General features: G+C 44.6%; 1 protein-coding gene across 12 annotated transcripts in view; it reads left to right on the top strand.

Annotated features, from left to right (window-relative positions):
* ATXN2 (ataxin 2) overlaps positions 1 to 18789 on the top strand; it is a 49570-nt gene extending 30781 nt beyond the window's left edge. For 3 of the 12 annotated variants that reach the window (XM_040080699.2, XM_040080698.2, XM_040080688.2), the window contains 6 exons: positions 535 to 601; positions 2510 to 2694; positions 3306 to 3438; positions 12685 to 12830; positions 13369 to 13596; positions 17052 to 18056. In XM_040080699.2, the coding sequence (XP_039936633.1) occupies positions 535 to 601; positions 2510 to 2694; positions 3306 to 3438; positions 12685 to 12830; positions 13369 to 13596; positions 17052 to 17255 (963 nt within the window). In that variant the 3' untranslated portion in view covers positions 17256 to 18056. Of the gene's footprint in view, positions 1 to 534; positions 602 to 2509; positions 2695 to 3305; positions 3439 to 12684; positions 12831 to 13368; positions 13597 to 17051; positions 18060 to 18110 lie in introns of those variants that run through there. The other 9 variants (XM_040080696.2, XM_040080695.2, XM_040080694.2 and 6 more) reach the window with 7 other exon arrangements.
* Positions 18790 to 19217: the final 428 nt, after the last annotated feature.

The following is a 19217-nucleotide window of genomic DNA, read 5'->3' as shown; positions in this document are numbered from 1 at the left end:
ACTGGGATTTCAAATCTAGCTCCATTACCATAGAATCATGGAATATCCTGAATTGGAAGGGACACCCTAGGATTTTCAGCCCAGGCCCTGGCCCTGCACCCCAACAATCCCACCCTGTCCCTGGCAGCGCTGTCCAAACTCTCCTGGCAGCCTCGGGGCTGTTCCCATTCCCTGGGGAGCCTGGGCAGTGCCCAGCACCCTCTGGGGGAAGAACCTTGCCCCTGATACCCAGCCTAACCCTGTCCTGCCTCAGCTTTACACCTCAGATCTGCTGTGAAGCTGTCAGGTTGATCCCAGGGCCTGCAGTAGCAGCAGAAGCGTTCCTGGGCTGGTTGTTGCCAACCATCTGCTCTTAGTTGTGTGTCCGTGCAGACTTAATGACACTGATCCAAGAAAATCTCATAGGTTAGGCAGAGTTCACTAAAACATGTAACAGAGCAGAGGGAAACACATCAAAGCTGAGTGGGGCCCCCACCCCAGCGCACACAGTGAGTTTTTAAAGGAATATCATACCTTCAACTTCTTCTGTTTCAGCCTTTGTATCCTATTCCCATGACGCCCATGCCAGTGAACCAAGCCAAGACATATAGAGCAGGTAAAGGTGAGAATAATACTGCCTGTTCGGTTCTCAGTCTGCATGCAGCATGGCTAAATGACAAATGTTTGTGTGTTTTCTAATCCGTGGTAATTCAGTTTCAATCGATATTTTAAATGCTGTTTTTAATGAAGGGGCGTTAAGTGGAAATACTAATGGATTTTTAGATAAACTAATCCAGCCAAAACATGCCAGGTTTGAGTAATGGGGGGTTGCTGCTTGGTTTGGAATCTGGTTGGACAAACAGGAAAACAGCTCTGTTATTTGGAGCATTAGAGTGAGCTGATCGTCTCCTATATTTTGTAAATATTAGGGGTTTGTTTAAAAGGAACTTCTCTGCTGGTTTTCTGTACTGGTTTGCAGCAGTGCACCAAACGGTACTTTAATAGAGGGCTTTTTTTTTTTAACAACATGCAGAGTCACTATTTCTTCAGGAAGAGTTTGCTCTGCTGCTCTTCTGGCAAGAGCTGGTTCCGGTTTGTTCCTGTTCACTCCTGCTGCCCCAGTGATGAACAGCTGGACTGACAATGGCAGTGCCCCGTGTTTAAGTGACGCCCGTGGGTGCTGAGATGCTCCCTGTGCTGGGCTGGGCACTACTGAGGGAGCAGAAAGTGCTGCTCTTGTCCCTGTGCTCCTGGTGCAGGGAATGCTGTAGCTGTGCCCAGTGAGTGCTGCTGCAGTGGCAGCCAGTGCTGCAGGACAGGAGCAGCGCTGCAGCTCCAGTCACTGCAGGAGGAAATTGTTTCCTGCTGTTTAGAAATAAACAATTGGCCTTTATCAACCTAGGGGAGACAAAACCCTGCAATGTATTTCTGTGTTAAAGCACAGTAACTCCACTGTGGCCTCAGCCCTGAGATCTTCTGGTTGGTAACTCTGTTTTAATCAGAAATACATTGCTGAGTGCTCTCTCCAGTTCTGAATTCCTCTTTAAGTTCCAATGTTTTCTGCATATCTGTGTGCAGCACAGCCCTGAGGGAGCTGCCTGGGTTACAGCTCTGTGCCTTTACACTCTTCAGGATGCTTCCTGTATTTCCTTCTTTCTTTTGTTGATCTACAGTGTAAATAAAATCATTGAGTGAATTAGCTGATGTTTTCAACATTTCCCTCTCCTCTCTCTAAGGGATTTGGGGCATTTCCCCGTCAGTGGAGTTTAGAGGTGCTTGAGGCAGCTCAGTTAATAATTGCAGCCTGACTGTAGGAAGCTGGAGCTCTCCTGGAGCTCCCATGCCCATGCTTTGTGTGCTGGATTAGTTTGTTCCAAGTGAGTTGGGTGGTCACCTTCCCAAGGAGAGCTCAGGTGATCTCACACTGTTTTGCTCTTTTCATCATTTTTCCCTCCTAATTATTCCTATTCCTTATGGGTTTTATCTCCCTCACTGTTGTCTGTGACCTATAATGTGCTTTTTGCTGTCCAGAGCTCAGAAGATGTGAGTACCTCAAATTGTGGCTGTGTGGAGAGCTTTATTGTGCTTTCCTGAGCCATGAGCGTGAGTTATTTTAACATAAAGACTCAGATTTCCAGCTGATGGAACAGTGGCCGAGTCATTCCCGTAGAGGGTGATAAAGCCTTTTAAAGAGGACAGGATTAATTGGTTAATGTAGGTATTCTGATAATTACCTTCCACATCTGATTCTTGTCAGTCTTTCTCTCCACCTTCCTTCCTTCACAAAAAAAGCAGGGCTGCGTTTGTGGCTGTGTACATCCAGCCCAAAGGCAGCGATGAAAATCGTGTGTTCCCTGGAGAAACTCTTCTTCACTCTGTTCCTTTTTGACAGGGCTCTAACCCATGGTTAAAGATGTGGGGCAAGGATATTCCACGTGGTCCCAGTAACGTTACTACAATGCAGAACCTTTCAGGAAGCTCTAAATTTTCTCTCTGTGTTTCTAACATGAGACAATCTTTTGTTTTCCAGTACCAAATATGCCCCAGCAGCGGCAAGACCAACACCACCAGAGCACCATGATGCATCCTGCTTCAGCAGCAGGCCCTCCAATTGTAGCTACTCCACCTGCTTACTCTACACAATATGTTGCATATAGCCCCCAACAGTTTCCTAATCAGCCTCTTGTGCAGCATGTGCCACACTACCAATCTCAGGTAAGAGTCCTTCCCTTGCTCCTCATCAACCCAAGCACAAATAACAAAGTGGCTCCGAGCTAAATGACCCCCTTGTGTCCACTCCTCAGTCAGCCTGAAGAGTTTCTGTGTGCTGGAGCACACGTGGTGATCTTGGAATGTGCTTCAAATTTTAAGGTCCTAATGAATTTTAATGTCCTAACGAATTTTAAGGTCAATTTAGAAGTTGGCATTTATTATTGATGTAGTTTTTTTAGCTCTTTGAAGGATTTCTTTAGGTCATGGCCAGCACATCTCCTGGTTAAGTGTTCTAAAAATAACTTAACTTGGTGGACTGCTCTTACTTCAAAGGCTGTTAAATCTACACGTGTAATTGGATAAATGTGTAAGCTTAGCGCATTATTAGAGTGGCAAAAATTGGACGTGCCAAAGTTTTCTGGCAGTTTCTAGCCCTTAAATTTTGGGAACAGCCGGGACGATCACAACAGCGTGAAATCCTCAGCTCGCCCTGCGTTCGAGCAAGGCCGAGCTGCCGATGTTTCAATCACCACACCCTTTTAGATGACAAAGAAGTCTCTTTGGACCAATTCCCCAATTAACCATGTGGTTTTTTTCCTTTGTTCTGCCTGCAGCATCCTCATGTTTATAGCCCTGTAATACAGGGCAACGCTAGGATGATGGCCCCACCAGCACACGCACAGCCGGGTTTAGTATCTTCCTCTGCAACACAGTACGGTGCGCATGAACAGACACATGCTATGTATGGTAGGAAACGTTTTGTGTTATATGTAACTTTTTAAGTCTTTACCTTGTGCAGGGGATGTATTTAATCTCAGCCTTCAAACGTGGGTATCGTTCGGTAGATGTGGTTTATATTTCGTAAGATGAGGAGGAGGAGGAGGAGGATGATGATGATGAGCAGAGCGTTGAAAACTGAGCCAGCTGGTTCAAATGAAAACTCAAGTGTGCTGATTTCGGTAGGATGCCAGTGACCAAGATGAGATTTCAACCTGGGAGCTGCTAAAGAATATCTGCTGAAAGAAGTTTGTTCGAGTTCTCTTGATGCTCTTGATACATCATCCCTTGTTTGTTCCTTGATTATGATTAGTACTTGTTTTATTGCAAGGTTACGACCTCAGTTTCAAACTTGACTTTAGTTCTGGCAACTAGTGAAATGCTGTCTTTATGATACTACTGGCATTATTAACAGTATGAACACTGCTGTTTAAGCAAAATAAACCATGTGTTGCTTACCTTTCTCATTTGGTAAGTCAAGAATAAGCAAATGGAACAGCTCATGTATTGCTCTCACTTGGACAATTAGTCCCTAGCATTCTCAGATGGGCATTTTTCACTTACAGTGAAGTGCTGAAAATGTGGGTTACCTTGTGACAAAAGTAAAATGTGCAAGAACTTTCTGAAGCATTATAAATGTATGATAAATCAAGGCCCAATTCGGAGGAAAAAGAGCTCTCTGCAAAACATGCTATTGAAAGAGGTAGAGTCAAGGTTGTGTAAGGCTTGGAAATTGTCATAAAATGTCAAAACAGCAGATGGTCTCTTGAAAACATGGCATTTCAATACTTGTTATAGCATCTGAGGAAAAGTTTTATTGGGTCACATATATTATTGACTTAGATTCTAATAAAAGATTTTCTGTACCTTTAGACATCTTTGTATGTTTTTGGGTGCTTAGTTTTACACTGCTACTTAATGGAAGTCCATGGCGTGTCATGAAAACTTTACAGAGAATCTGGAGTTTAGTGGGAAATTAATTCTGATTTTAAGAGGTGTCTTACCCGTCTGAAAACATCCTGTCAGATCTCTGCAGTGCTGTGGTAACAGAGTTAAGAAACAAAAATAACTTAACTTTGACGCTCGGAGGAAGAACATTTGAGCTCGTTTGTGCTGAAGCTGAAATGGAAGTTACTTGTAGAGATTAATCTTTCTCTCACAGGTCCTTGCTAATTGTGTTACTTTGATCTTTTCAACTCTTGTGCTTGAGGTGTCCGTGTAAGCAGATCTTCTGTTTGCTTTTTCATTAGATTAAATAGAATTCCGATAAAGCGAACGATCAAAGGCTTTCAGACCTTTATTGGTGAAAACCCTCCTCTCAAATTCTAATTCAAATAAAACCAAACATGAGATAATCTGAGATTTGATTCAGAATGGTTGCATGTGACTTCCTAGCAATTTCCCATTGTGCACCATCCTTATCTCCTGTAATCAGTGGGTTCTGCAGCGTTGAAGTACAAGCCCGTTGCCTTGCTTGGCTTTGATCAGATGTCTGTATAGTTTCTTTCACTGATATTCTAACTTGCAACTGTTAGATCTCATTTTGTGTTGGTTTTGCAGCTTGTCTGTTGTAGATATGTGACTGCCTGCCAGTGCAAACAGCTAAGTTGGGTCAAACTTGAGAGTTCTTTGGTATTTCCTGCCATGTAATTAAATATTACTTTCCCGAGAGCACCTAATTTAACAGAAATGGCCTGTCCTCCTGTGTTCTTTCGAGTAGCTACTTGGTGACTCTTCTAAATATTCTCCCAACTTCCAGTGCTTGAAGTTTTTGTTACTGAAACCGTTCAACCCAAGAGGATCATGAACTCCATGTGACAGACCTTTTTTAAGGGTGTGTTCTTGCCCCCGTGCAGACGTGTTTAGTGAACGTGAACTGTCCCAAATGTACCCCTCACCTTCCGAGGTGACAGTGACACATGGAACGGCTCCCGATGTTCCGCAGCACCCTCTCAATTCGCATTTTTGCAAGTCTTCCATGTGCTGAGTGCCTGAAGACCTGGCCCAGATGGACTGTGCTTCCTCAAAGTGTGTCCAGCTGTAACGTGTCCGCTTCAGCTTCCATTTATCCGTGTGTGGGGAAAAGGCAGGAATGCCAGAGGTGACCAATCTGAGCTGCTTGCGGAGCTAAAGAACATCATGTTGGAATTGTTCACATCTGACTGAGTGACTATAAGAAAATATCCGTAACTTATGCTCTGTCTTTTGGGAATCTTGAGTTTACCCACATTTGAACTAAATATATCTGTGCACTTTGATTCTGGTCCTCTCTTAAAAAAAAAAAATTTGAAAGTACAGAATAACAACTTCCTGAGAAACAACCACCGCTGCCGCTTTTTGATTTTGCACAAACAATTTCCCTTTTGGCTCTTTAAAATTGCTATCTGATTTTTTTTTAAAAAAAAAATACATTATTACTTACTTTTAGCACTGATATCAGGATTCAGTGGGCCACTCCACCCTTTTACCCTTCAAGGTACTGGTGCTTGCTTTGAGTTATTCCTGCAGAATTCACTCGGTTTTTCTCCTGCATATGTGGTAGAGAGAAGATGTCTGCGAGAACCACTGTGCTGAGACCTGGGGGTTGGGGGGAAACTGCTTATCAAGTATTCCTAAGGTGTGAAATGTTTTCCGGTAAGATCTGAAACTCCACCTTCACTAATGGTTTGGGACGAGTTGAAAGTCTGTGGCAAATAGTAACAGCCCGGCAGCCAAGAGAAATTCCTGTCGATTTGAGGGAGCCACCCTCACTGCCAAAAGTTTGGGGTTGTTTTCCTTCCTGTCTTGTGAAGAGATAGCTGAATCCAAAACACATACGGTGACCTACACTTGGTGATAAAGCACTCTTCCATTTTAAAGAAAAGTCCTTTTGTCTAATGCTGTGTAATGGGATATTCCTGCACTTCTGGGATTTCCTTGCCGGTTCACGGTGTCACAACCCCTGTGCTGCCAAGAGACAGAAGCAGAGCTGCGTGGTCCCAGTAACCCCAGCTAAAGACAGGACAGAGGAGTGTTCAGATCACCGGGGTTTTTCCCCCTCGAAACGGGGAAGGACAATGTCCAAACAACTTTCTTCCCGAGCCAGACGATAAGAGCGTCTGTGTCGCCTCAGCTGCGGAGCCGTCCGTGCCCGGGAGAGTTGGAAGTGTGACACCTTTCCCTGCCCCTCTGCCCACCTGGAGGTGTCATCCTTCCCCTGCTCAGCTGCACCTTGGGCTCAGAAGGTTCTGTGGCTGGCTGGCAGCTGCTGGCTGGGGGTGACCTCTCAGTCCCTGGCCTGGGGCTGCTGGAGTTCGCTGGTCTGGGTCCCAGCTTGGCTCCTGTGTCACACAAAGCCCAGGCCAGGCTTCTGCTGCTGGGAGAAAATTTGGTGACCGAGTAGAGGGTGGATCTGTCCATTCCTGTGACGATGGACTTGTGTCAGTTTTCCACGTGGCTGATTTGTTTCCAGATAATTGGGAGTCCTCTGCAAAAAACTTAACTTTAGCGTTGGAGAACTTGTGTAAAATCAAGCCTTGGTTTTACACGGATGCATTTCCTGTTTTTTGTGCTCTCATTCCTGTCCCCGTTCTCCCTTCCCCTTTCCCTTTCTGCATATGTTTTACTGGTCTGGTGTTGTCTCTAACTTTTATCTGGTTTCTGTCTCAGCAGTAGAGTAAATTCTATTCCCCTGATAGTACAATGGTGGATATAATATAAACTTCAGAGGATTCTCCAGGGACTAAGAGTGAAGCAGTCACCAAAGTTGTCTTGGAACTGTTCAGAATGGCAGTGCTGTAGCTGAAAAAGCAAGGGCCAGTTTCTGCTCTAGTGTAATTGCATTTTAACCTTCTCGTTGCAGTGGACAGTAATAGACCGTGAATTGACATAAAAGTTTTCTGTTTGTGTTAATTAAGAGGAATTGCAGACCTCAGTGTCACAGTCGAGAAGGAAGGCTCGCTTGTGTTTCATCTCCACTCGTTTGTAAAACGAAATATCTAGCTCTAATAGCAGCTAAGTAAATAAAAAAAAAATATCTGCATGGTTCTAGAGTCTTCAAAAAAAATTTTAAAAAAAATAAAAAAAATTAAAACTGACACTGACCTTTCCAGAAGATGGGAAGTATGCACGTGGCAAGAGGCTAATTTACCTTTCTATTTCCCAAATTCAGCATGTCCCAAAATACCATACAGCAAGGAGACAGGCCCTTCTTTCTACTTTGCCAGTGAGTTGGGTTTTTTGTACTAATTTTGATTGTACAGAAAAGCACTTTCTAAAGAAGCACATGTTAAAGGAATGGGACGTGTTGAGGGAACAAGTTTCCTTGCACCAAACCAGGATGTGGAAAACGCAGGAAGGTTCCTCTCAGAGGGCAGGGAACGGAGCTTTGGAACTGATTTATGTGATCACAATAAGCTGAGTGGTCAATTCTTCAAAAATTTATTTTGACTATGGAACAATCTCTGACTTCACTACCCAATCTTTTCATCTGCAGCCAGAGGTGGGCTCTAAGAAATCCTTCCCTGTGAGAGTGGTGAGGCCCAGAGAAGCTGTGGCTGCTCCTGGATCCCTGGAAGTGTCCAAGGCTGGGTTGGACGGGGCTTGGAGCAGCCGGGGGTAGTGGAAGGTGTGGAGCAAGATGATCTTGAAGGTCCCTTCCCACCCAAACCACTCTGTGATTCTGTAGCCACTCCTTAAACCTGTGGCAGCTGCCTTGCTCCCTTTCATGAGCCAAACAGGATTTTTTACACCTGACGAGTTCCCAGCATCCTGAAAGGAGAAGTAACTTGGGCCTCATCCTTTTAAAAAGCCATGGCTCAAGTTTTGAGCCCCTGGGAGGAGATAACTGGAGTTGCAGCCGAGGTGGAGGAAGTTTTCAGTAGAGCTGTCACTGCAGGAGTGCTGGGCACAACTCGTGGTCATGGTGGTGTGGCAGGGATGAGATGAGGGCTCCTTGGCAGCTGAACTTTGTCACTTGCAGCCCGTGCTGGTGACCAGCATCGCTGGAGGCGCTGGGAGAGGGGCTGCAGCTCTCCAGGCACCGCAGCTCATCCACACCTCCCAGGCAAGGCAGAGAACTGCAAAACGCTGCTTTGCCTGCTGCTGCTCAGCAGCTGCTTGGAGGAAGCTGAGGTTTGAGGGGGGTGCTTGCAGGATGAACTCTCAGCCAGGACACGGGAGAGGAGGAGTTGCAGTTTCAGGGTGTTTCCGTTCTCGCTCCTGTCCTGCCGTGGCACTTGTTGCTGTGTCTGTCTGTAAGTCCGTGCAGCCCATGCCAGGCACTCTCCTGTTGTTTATTTTTTATTTTGCATGAGCTCATGCAAGGGCGGTGTGAGAAAATCCACTTGTTCTCCAAAAATCTCCTCTGGAGCAGATTTCCTGTGTTTCTTGTGCCACACTGGTTCTGCCTGAGCGGGGGCTGCAGGATGCTGACCCGTGCTGTGTTCATGCCTCTTGGTTTGGTGCACTGAAATCGCTTCAATAACCTCGTTCCTTTCTTGGATTACCTTTGAAGTCAAGTCCCCTCTACCTGTGTAAAATGACTTCTTGAAATGTTTGTTATGTTGAAAGAAACATTTGCTATTTCTTTGCTTCCTACCATTCAGGTCTTTTAAATGTAGTTATCCTCACCATCTTACTGGCTCTGGCAATAGTTTTGAAGTTTGTTCACTGGTCAGCTCTTGAAAAATAGGCTCTTCAGTGCGTCTTTGGACCATGACCAACGCTGACCACCATTGGCACCATTGAAATTCCGGGGAAAAAGAACAAAATTACAAAATGACACCCATGTGGTTTCCCATATTCCCTTCTAGCTGGGAGTTCTGCTCGATTTCTGCTGCTCTGACCTCTTTTGATTTCAGCTCCTTCTGTGGGTTCTGTGGCTGACACTACTTCTTGTTTGCTCTCAGAAACGGGGTGCAGTTCTTAGAGTTGAATTCAGTAATTCAATCCCTTTGATTTTTATTTTTTTTTCCCCTCTCCCAATTCCGTGACTGAGTCTCTTCCCTCCCCACGTGTCCCTGCCAGGTCAGTGCAGTGAAATATCTCACGTTAGAACCAGGTTGGTTAGAAAGGTGCAGAAGTGAAGCAGGTCAGCCCAGGCAGAGGAATTTAGGGCATAAAAGGTGAGAAACCCAGTGTGTTTGTGCTGGAATGAGCTGAGGTGACTTGCAGCAAGGTGTGTCCTTTCCTAGAGCTTTCCTGGCACATTTCTCAGATAAGAGGTGGCCATTTGGAAAATCTCCAAAATACTGACAATTGAGGAAAAACGTTGGATAATGGGTCTTTTTTTTTTTTTTTTTTTTTTTTTTCCCCACCTCCTGTCTTGTCTTATTTGCTGTTAATTTGGGCAGTGAGCTGTTTTGATGACCAGGCAAAAACTTCTTTTAAAAAATCCCGGGGAAAGTGTTTCAGTTCTGGCCGAGCAGGTGAATTTTTCATGGCTTTTACAAGACTCCTTTGACAGCCCTGCTGGTCTCAGAGATTTCATTGCCCTGGCAGGAATTACTTGCAGTAACTAAACATAAAAACCCATTTACACTGCTGGAGTTGGAGTCTGAACCCTGGTTTTGAACTGGGAATGCATTTCAGACGTGCTGAGTTGTTCTTGGTTTGTGTGCAGGGACTGGCCAGGGTTTAGAGAAGTGCCCAGATCACATTTTTTGAAAGGCACTTTTAACATTACTATTAAAACATAATTTGCAGCAGCATCTGAAGTGGTTTTAAGCTCTACAAGTTTGGTCCTTAAGGTCATCTGCTAAAGACAAAATGAAGGAGAGGAGAAGCTTGAGAAATAAATGCTCTTCAGTATGAAAAAGTCCAGCACTTCAAATCCGAAGCTATGGATAAAATATTAGGTGGTTTTGGAAGAGCTGCCACTATGACAAAAACCTGATCCTCCCCCTGGTTTACATCTATTCTTTAGGGTGCTATTCCTTGGTTTAAGTAGTGTCTTAAAGAGAGAAATTCCTTATTGTGAAGTTTTATTGTGGAAATACCAGCTTCAGAACAACTGAGTTCATGAGTCTCCTGGCCATAAAGAACCAAAAGATGAGTTGTACAAATGGTTTAAGGGAGTCCCGCGTTGTTTTGGGAGCTCTTAACAAGCGGTGTGGGAAGCCTTGAGCATCTTACAGCGTGGAATTAAATTTCATACACGTTTTAAAGCCTCTTGAATGGCGTTGGAGTTAATTTGTGGTCAGGCTTGGCAGCTCTGTGGCCGAGGCACCGGGAGGATTGCTGGTCTAACGTGCCCTTTGGCAAGCAAGTAATCCCTCCTTCCATTTATCTCTATTACTTTGACAAAGATAATAATTTCTGGCCTTCTTCAGAGTGTGTATAATAATGAGGCTGGGAAATTTTCCTCCTGTAGAAAGCCATCAACTTGGTGCTGTAAAAATGATCAGTGTTGCCATTGATAATTTTGGTCTGAAAGTCAAGTAGGAGCGTGGCAGGGATGCTGCTGCAAAATACATTTTAGTAGTGATACCAAAGTTTAAAAAAAAATCAAAAATATTTGGATTTGAAGCGTAACAAAATGCTGTGGCAGAAGATCCTGCTGGTTTTTGACAGTGTGCTTAGAAAATATTGAGGTATTTTTGAAACCCCTCTCAATCAAGAAGTCTCAGAGTGTACAGCTGTGCTTGAACACGGGGATAAGAACATTAGGATCAACTCCAGGCTGCAGGAATTTAGTTCATCTGCATTAATAGCCTGAAACTGCTCATCACTGCAAGGCCCTTTGCTCAGTGAAGATTTAATAGAGCTTGCCAGGGATTAAGTTAAATGTGGCAGGCAGTTATTTTCCAAAGGAGGAACCTGCAGAGGGGAGAAAAACCTCAATTAGGCAAAAATATCCCGGCTTTTTGTATTCCGGTGAGTTGGAACTTGGATTTGTGAGGTTTAAAGCAAACCAGGCTGGAGGAAAACTGCAGTGGCCATCAAGTTCTCACATAATACCAACTCCATTAAAAAAAAAATAAATTATATATAACCTGGTAGATACTCATCAGTAATTAACTTCAGAACAACCAAAAGGCACCAGAACAAATAAGGAACAGTGGAAGGAAATATTGAGGAGCAGGTTGATAGTTTTCTTTGGCTGTTTGCTTTTTCAGCACTTTGTCAGCAAAACTCTCCCCGGTCTTTCAGGCTGTGACATCAGAGATTTAACACGTGTTGTCACACACAGAAGCAGCCGCAGACACGGCCTGGTTGTTGCACAAGACCCAAAAGAAATAGGGGGAACATCCTCATTTTTGGGGGGCTGCCTTCCCGTTGCATGCTTTGAGCTGACTCCTTGTCACTCTGGCTTTTCATACTTGCTTAGATTCCCTCAAAAATTCAAAAATAAAAAAAAAAAAAGTAGGATTTAGTGCATTTGAAGCAGGACAGAGCAGGATCCGAGAAGGAACTTGGTGTTTGTTGTTGGAGACTGGCACGGGCTGTAGCAACAGATGTGGCTTCGCTGGGGTGAACGTTTTCTGTTGTTCAGTTTTCTTCCTTTTTGGGAATTTTGTGCCTTATTTGCTGCTGTTTCAAGGAATGAAGAATTCCGTGGCAGTGTTGGGGAGCTCACGGGATGGTGGTGATCCAGAACAGATTGGCCTCGAGGGCAGAGGCAGAATGGGTTATTTTAGCACAAGAAAGTGGCTTCAGCAAAAATTTGATGCTCGAGCAGCCTCAGTTTTCTCAGCTGTGATGTGTTTATTTACTCTGGAGCACTTGGGCAGAGTTAGTGCTTCCCTCTGACTGTTCTGTGAGCAATTTCCAGAAGAGTAGCATGGTGAGGTTAGCCAGGTATAAGGCCAAAGAATATTTTTTTGGATGGTGGAAATAAAAATGGCTCGTAACACCTTTGAAAAGTCTCATCTCAGGAAATCCTAAATTGTGTGAAAATTTTCAATTTGATCTTTGAAACGGGTCTGTTTGACAAAACAAAAGATGAAATACTGCTTTTCTCTGTGTAGTATCTGTTACATTGTCAAGTTAGGGAGGATGAACTGTCTAATTACGGTTGTTTATAGATTTTCCTGCCAAACCAAACTACACAAAAGCAAGGTAAGATCATCAGCTATTTGCAAGATAAATATATATATATATATATATTATTTTTTAGAAGGGGGAGGGAATATATTTACAGACTGAGTTGTAGTGAACTCTTGGAGTGCAGGTGGTGACTTTGACGGAGGCGCACGTCCTGTACCCGCTGTTAAATATTCCTCTTTTTCATCCTAGTTTCCACTGGCTCACTTGCTCAGCAGTATGCCCACCCTAATGCTACCCTGCATCCGCATCCTCCTCATCCTCAGCCTTCTGCCACCCCAACTGGCCAGCAGCAAAGCCAACATGCTGGAAGCCACCCTGCTCCAAGCCCCGTGCAGGTAACACGACCCAGAACTGCCTTGAGTTGTGTTTGAGGGGTTGCAGCTTGGTGTTGATGTGTTGATTTCTCTGAGAGGAAGAAGGGTGCTCATTCCTTCCTGTTCACAGGGTGTGGGGGAACGTTTCAGTTTAAGGGTTAAGGAAGGAGCATGATTGGTGTCAGTGCTTTCATGTGAGTGGAGTGGAAATAGCGGATAAATGCTGAGATGTGAGTGATTGGATTTCGCCGAAGCAGCTGCAAACAGTGCTCCTTGGAGTAGTGCTGCGTTCCTTAATTCCCTCCTGGGAACAGCTCTGGCTGCAGCTGTGAGGCACTCCCAGCTCCAGGTTCTGCATGCTTTTACCTGGCGCTCTGGGTTCTGTTTGCCAGCAGGAGCTGAGCTTGGTGGGGTTGTAGTCTCCCCAGGAGCGCTGGCGATCCTTAGCTTCGCCACTGACCGATTCAGAATCGAGAGCACGTTCCCCCTCCTCTCTCCTTAGCAGGACTGATGTCATTCCTCAGCCCTAACCTGAACAATCTCTGTGTTTTTCTTGCAGCACCACCAGCACCAGGCTGCCCAGGCCCTGCACCTGGCCAACCCCCAGCAGCAGTCGGCGATTTACCACGCAGGTCTAGCTCCAACCCCTCCTTCCATGACGCCAGGCTCCAACACGCAGTCTCCACAAAACAATTTTCCTACAGCACAACAAACAGTCTTCACCATTCATCCCTCCCATGTTCAACCTGCATATACCAATCCGCCACACATGGCCCATGTCCCCCAGGTAAACACAGTTTAACAACCTTCAAGACTTTAATGTCTTAATGCCACAGAAGTTAGGACAGTCGGGCCCGCTGAAGTGATTGCCGATCTGTCACCTCTCAGCTCAGACTTGACCTGTTGTTGTTATTTAGGTTTCTGTCTGTACATTGCCTTTATTTAGAATTTGACAAGGTGCGTTTGGACCTCAGCTTCCAACACCTAGTGCATCTGCGACTGTAGTTTAATGAAGACATCTTAAGCTGGCACTGCTACTGAAATAAATCGAGCTCTCTTCCCAGTTCCTGGCTCCCATCCTTGTCCCTGTCCCCACCACTCTGCTCGCAGAACTGCTTGGCCGTGGAGCAGACCAGGCTGGGGACAGCCCTCAGCTGAAACGTGCCTCCCCTACCCCCCTGTTAGGCTGTTTCTTGGTCAGATGGGTTCCCTGCTCAGTCAGGTGCCTGATCCCAGGAAGAGCTGGCATACAGAAAGGTTGGAGGTGGGAGCTGAGTGCAGGGAGGCTGAATTGCTGCTGTCGGTGGCGGTTTCAGGCTCTGCATCGTAGACAAATTTTATACAAATACATCCAGAGGAGGACATGAGAGGTTTTCCAGGGAGCAGCAAGGCAGTGCAGGCAGAGAGGAGAGAGTTAAGGCGACTGCAGGACAATCCTTGCAGAAAGAAGCCTCTGTGTGCCTGGTGAGTGTGTGCTGTGTGTGTGGTTCTAAATGAACTGCTTGTGCTGAAGGTCCCCAAAGATTGTTGGGCAACCTAAAACAACAGTCTTTGCTTCAGAATCAGAAACCCGCTTCTCTTAACTGCTCTCTTGTGGTCAGCTCCCTGAGAAAAAGGATTTGGGCAAGGGAAGCACATGATAGATTAATCAAGAGCTCCGTGTAAAGCAGTGTGACAGGGATTTTTCTGATGTTTACCAAATCTCCTGGATTTAGTGTCCTTTGTCAAGAACGGGGGCAGTTCAATCAGTAATTTGCCTGCACAATTTCTTCTTCAGACCAAGAACTTGGTGTCTGGCTTCTGTCTTCTCACACAGCTTGGGACAAGGTGACTAACTGTGATTAGGGATGTTAATCTGACAGGTGTCCAGTCCCTTGCAGAATTCTGATAAAATCTTTGCTTTTGGTCCCTGGGACAGTCAGTTAAGCCAATAAATCAATAGTTCTTTAGGAATCGTTTTACTGATGTTGAGTTTTTAGCTTTTTGATTCTCTTAGGCTTTTGATTTCTCTGCTTTTTTTTGGGGGGGAGGGGTTGGAGAGGATGGCCAAGGCTGATGATTGCTGTGACATCTTGGCACGTCCTCCCCTCCTCTGTTTCCTGCCAGAAACAAGACTCCTGCTCTGCTCTGGTGTGAAGGCACTGCTGTGAATGCCTGGGGGGTGTTTCGAGCTCCTCAGAGGGGTCTTGGCTTAGTGGCATGTCCAGCGCTGTGATTTGAAACACAAAACATTTGCTTGGAGGCCATGAAAGGGTAAAGCTGTGCCAGAATTGTGCCCTGGCCAGGCCAGGGATGTGCAGGATGTGACCATTGCCTTCCTTTCTGTGTGCCAAGCAAACCAAATTAAATCAGATGCAACTTTGAGTCAGAACTGACTGCTCAGGCAGGATTTTTAGCAATCACAGACAAAGCCTGCCTTGCCCTTGGTTTTAACTTGTGCAGTCTCTTCTGCTTTTTTTTCTTTTTTTTCTTTTTTTTTTTTTTAAAGAGTGAAAGCTGCAATTTGTGATATTTACACCAAACTAATTGACTTTCCCAATGAAGTAGTTCCCTCAAAAATGCGAAGGCATAACTACAGTTCTGCCAGAAATTTTAAATGAGTGTGATTACTCCATCGTGGGGAAACTAATCACTGGATTTAATAGTTTTTGGGGTTTTTTTAGCAGCCTCCTTCCCAGCTTCTAAACACAATTCTGAAACACCACATAGGGAGAATTTCAGTTAGGCCAACATGGGGGATCAATCCAAATTCCCTTCAGGTTATCAGACGAATCCTGAGCTGATAGATGTCTCACTTGAGAACCAGCGCTTTCAAATTCATCTCGGAGTGCTGTCAGCTGCCAATTTACAAAACATTTGAGCCACAGCAGAAAAATTTTATCCACTGTGTGTATTGACTCCAGCTGCTCTATGAATAGCTGCTCTATAACGATGGCTTCTACAATAGCATGTTTTGTCAAAGTCAGCGTGGAGCCAGTCCTGGGAGAGATTTCTGTTCCACAACCTGATCTCCTAAACGTTACTTTTTTTTCTTTTTTTTTTTTTTAAGAGCAAGAGTGAGATTTGAATTGGCAGTTCCTGCCTTTAAAGGCTTCTGGGAGTGCTACACTAACATGTGCAAGTCTGATCAAAGAGTTTGGGGAATGTCTGTGATGAGTCAAGTAACCCTTTTTGTCTTTAAGAAATAAAATTCTGGCCACTACCTGCTATCTGTCTTTACTGGCATGGGAGACCTGTGAGGCTGCAGTTCTGGGATTTGGTAGAAGGACAAAGCAAACCTTAGGAACAAATGATGGGGTTTTGGGGGCTTTTTTTCTTTTATTTTTTCTTTTCCCAGGAGAAATCCACTGAGAGCTCTGGAGTTCCTTTGTGCTTTCGAGAAATTACCGTTGGCTAGGTTTTTAAATAAAACAAATTGCTGACTTCTAGAGACGTGAACTGCTCTGAGCTAAAGAACCCACCCCCCAAGTTCCTGAAGTTGTTTGCCAGAGGTGATCAGCCCTGGGCAGGATTAATCTCCTTTTCCACGGAGATTTAGTGCTGATGGCTCAGGTGACACAAGAGCTGCCGTGAGCTGAACTGGCAGCAGCACAAAGCTTTCCCGAGAGTGGGAAGGGATGAAATCGTGTCAGGAGGACTTTGCTGAGCACCGTGTGGGCACAGGTCGCTGGAGAGGACAGGGAGCTTCCCAGGGCAGGGAGCCAGGAGGGAACGTGGCCTTGTGCAAGGAGAGAGCTGGGGAAAGGGATTCCAAAGTCCCCAGTGCCTGTGAAGTTTCCTGTCTGTACCCTCTGGGAAGTGCTTTGATGTAGGTGACTAACAGAAATGTTTGGAAGATTTGTTGCTGAATTGTTTTATATATATATATATATATATTTTTTTTTTTTTTTAAATACCCTCCCCTCCCTTTTAATGCTGGCAAAATGGCTAAAATTTGAGAACCCAACCCACAGCCAGCAGTAAGGACTTGAGCCCTTTTTTTTTTGAAATCGTTCTTTTTCCTTTTTTTGTCGTTGTTATTTTTCCTTTTATTTTTTTCTTTTTTTTGTGTTACAACCTCTGCCTTAACCCCTTTAAAAAAAAACAAAAAAAACCAACACAACAAACCAAAAAAAAAAAACCCCCAAACAAACGAAGAGTAAACCTCGGGATTTCCAGCCCCGGAGCGAACTTTTCGCCAGTCACGCGGCCAGGAGTTGCTGCCTCCTTGTGACCATGATACTAAAGAGCTCTTTGTTTCAGGCTCATGTACAGTCAGGAATGGTTCCTTCTCACCCAACTGCCCATGCTCCAATGATGCTAATGACGACACAGCCTCCCGGTGGTCCCCAAGCCGCCCTCGCTCAAAGTGCACTACAGCCCATTCCAGTCTCGACAACAACACATTTCCCCTATATGACCCACCCTTCAGGTGAGGACTGTGTGCCCGGGACACCTGCACCCTAACTCAGCCAGGGCCAGGAGTCAGAGCTGGGAGGAACCAGATTTTTTTGGGGGAAAAAAAAAAAAAAATAGAAAATTTATAAGACGAAACCAAAAATAAAACGAAAAAAAAAAAAAAAAAGTCCGACCTTATAAGATGTCCTTGCGTTTCGCGGCTGCGCTTCGGCAGCCTGGGGGAGCGTTAGGTTTAGCTGGTGAGATGTGCCTGATTCAGGGGAAAATGTCGATTTTTCTCTAGCTGGAGCAGAGGAGAGGATAAACGTGAGCCGCTTGGCGCTGTGGGAATGAGGGTTCCGGTTTTGCCGTGGGGGATGGACTCTGTGGAGTTTATAAATGATCGGAGGTTGGATTAAATCTGGAGGGCAGGAGCGAGATGATGTGCGGGGGTAGAGCTGCCAGGCTGCTGCTAAAGTAAAGTGACGACAAATCTAAACTTTTAATTCTGCAGCTTGACTTTGGGGGGAAAAGCAGGAGTTTTTGTGTGACTTCTTTCCGCTTTAAATGTAACTTTATTTTGGTTTCTCTGGTTGTTCAAGTTCAAAAACAGCCTCTGAACTTCGGTAGCGATGTGGTTTTACCTGATGTTTCCTGGGGAATGTGTGAGCAGAACAAAGCTGCTTTCTGAGGGCTTAGGTAGGGAAAGAGGAAAAGGAAAAAAAAAAAAAAAATAACGTCCCAAGGACATCTTGATGTGCAGGGTTTTGTTTTGTTCTCGGAAAAAAAAAAAAAAAGTAAAAGAGGAAAAAAAAAATTAAATAAAAGAAAGTTGAGCTCAGTAGTTGTCCTGTGACCACTTTACTAGCAAACTGTTGTGTGGCTTGCCAATTTATTATTTACATTTGAACTTTTTTTTTACAGTACAAGCCCACCACCAACAGCAGTTGTAAGGCTCATCTGGAATAACTGAAAGGCTGGATACCTTTTGTAGGCCAAATACCCTCCTTCTACTGCTTCTGCCAACTGGAAGCACAGAAAACTAGAATTTCATTTTATTTTGTTTAAAAAAAAAAAAAAATTTTTTTTTTTATTTTTTTTTTTTTTTTCTTGTAACATCCACTAGGAATGCTAACAGTTCATCTTGCAGTGGGAGAGATTCGGACTGAGTAGAGGCATTTAGGAACTTGTGGGCTATTCCATAATTCCATGCACTGTATCTGAGTCCTGCAAGTGCCCCAACTCTGCTTGCTGAAAACTGGAAGTTATTTATTTTTTAATGACCCTTCAAAGTTATGAACTCGTCAGCTAGCAAAAGAAGTAACAAGAGTGATTCTTGCTGCTATTATCACTAAAAAATCAAGACTTGGAGATCCCTTTTACTTCTAACTAAACTTGAAAACAGGTTCAGTGGGAAAAAAAAAAAAAAAAATTCTAATCGTCAAACGGATGAGTTATTATTTATAAATCACGTTTGATGAGATAATCACTATCGTGAGACAGTGATGTAACTTTTAAGTTAAGAAAACTTTTACTTTGTAGATAATATAAAATAAAAACTTAAAAAAAAAAATTAAAAAATAAAAAAAGTTTTAAAAACTGACCCTCCTTGGTGTTTGTGTGGTGATTTTTGAGTCTCTTCCCCCGTAGCAGCTGCTCCAGCTCCGATCCCGACCGGAGCCAGGCTTTGTCCTGTTGTGTGCTGCTCCTTCAGGGGCGTTGCAGGAAAAAGGGAAAGGTCTGGGAAGCACAAATTCAGCAGAGTTTTTCTCAGAAGGTTTTGTGTCCGGGTGATTTTTGTGTTCCCCATCCCTCGGCCGCTCCGGACGGGGTCAGGAGAGGTCCAAGATGGGACCTTAAGGTGCTGAAAGTATAAAATAAAAGTCAGTGGTGCTGCTGGAGAAGGAAGGGTGAAGAATTCCCCGGCAAAATGCCTTAAAAAGATGAGACAAAGTTCTCCCTGCTCCAGGTGCTGTGTCCTGAGTGGTGCAGGCAGCGTCCCATGGGGACGAACCGGAGGATTTTCATGTC

This window comes from Hirundo rustica, chromosome 17 (assembly GCF_015227805.2).
Source record: "Hirundo rustica isolate bHirRus1 chromosome 17, bHirRus1.pri.v3, whole genome shotgun sequence".
Lineage (NCBI taxonomy): Eukaryota > Metazoa > Chordata > Aves > Passeriformes > Hirundinidae > Hirundo > Hirundo rustica.
This window is presented reverse-complemented; position numbering and strand designations above follow the sequence as displayed.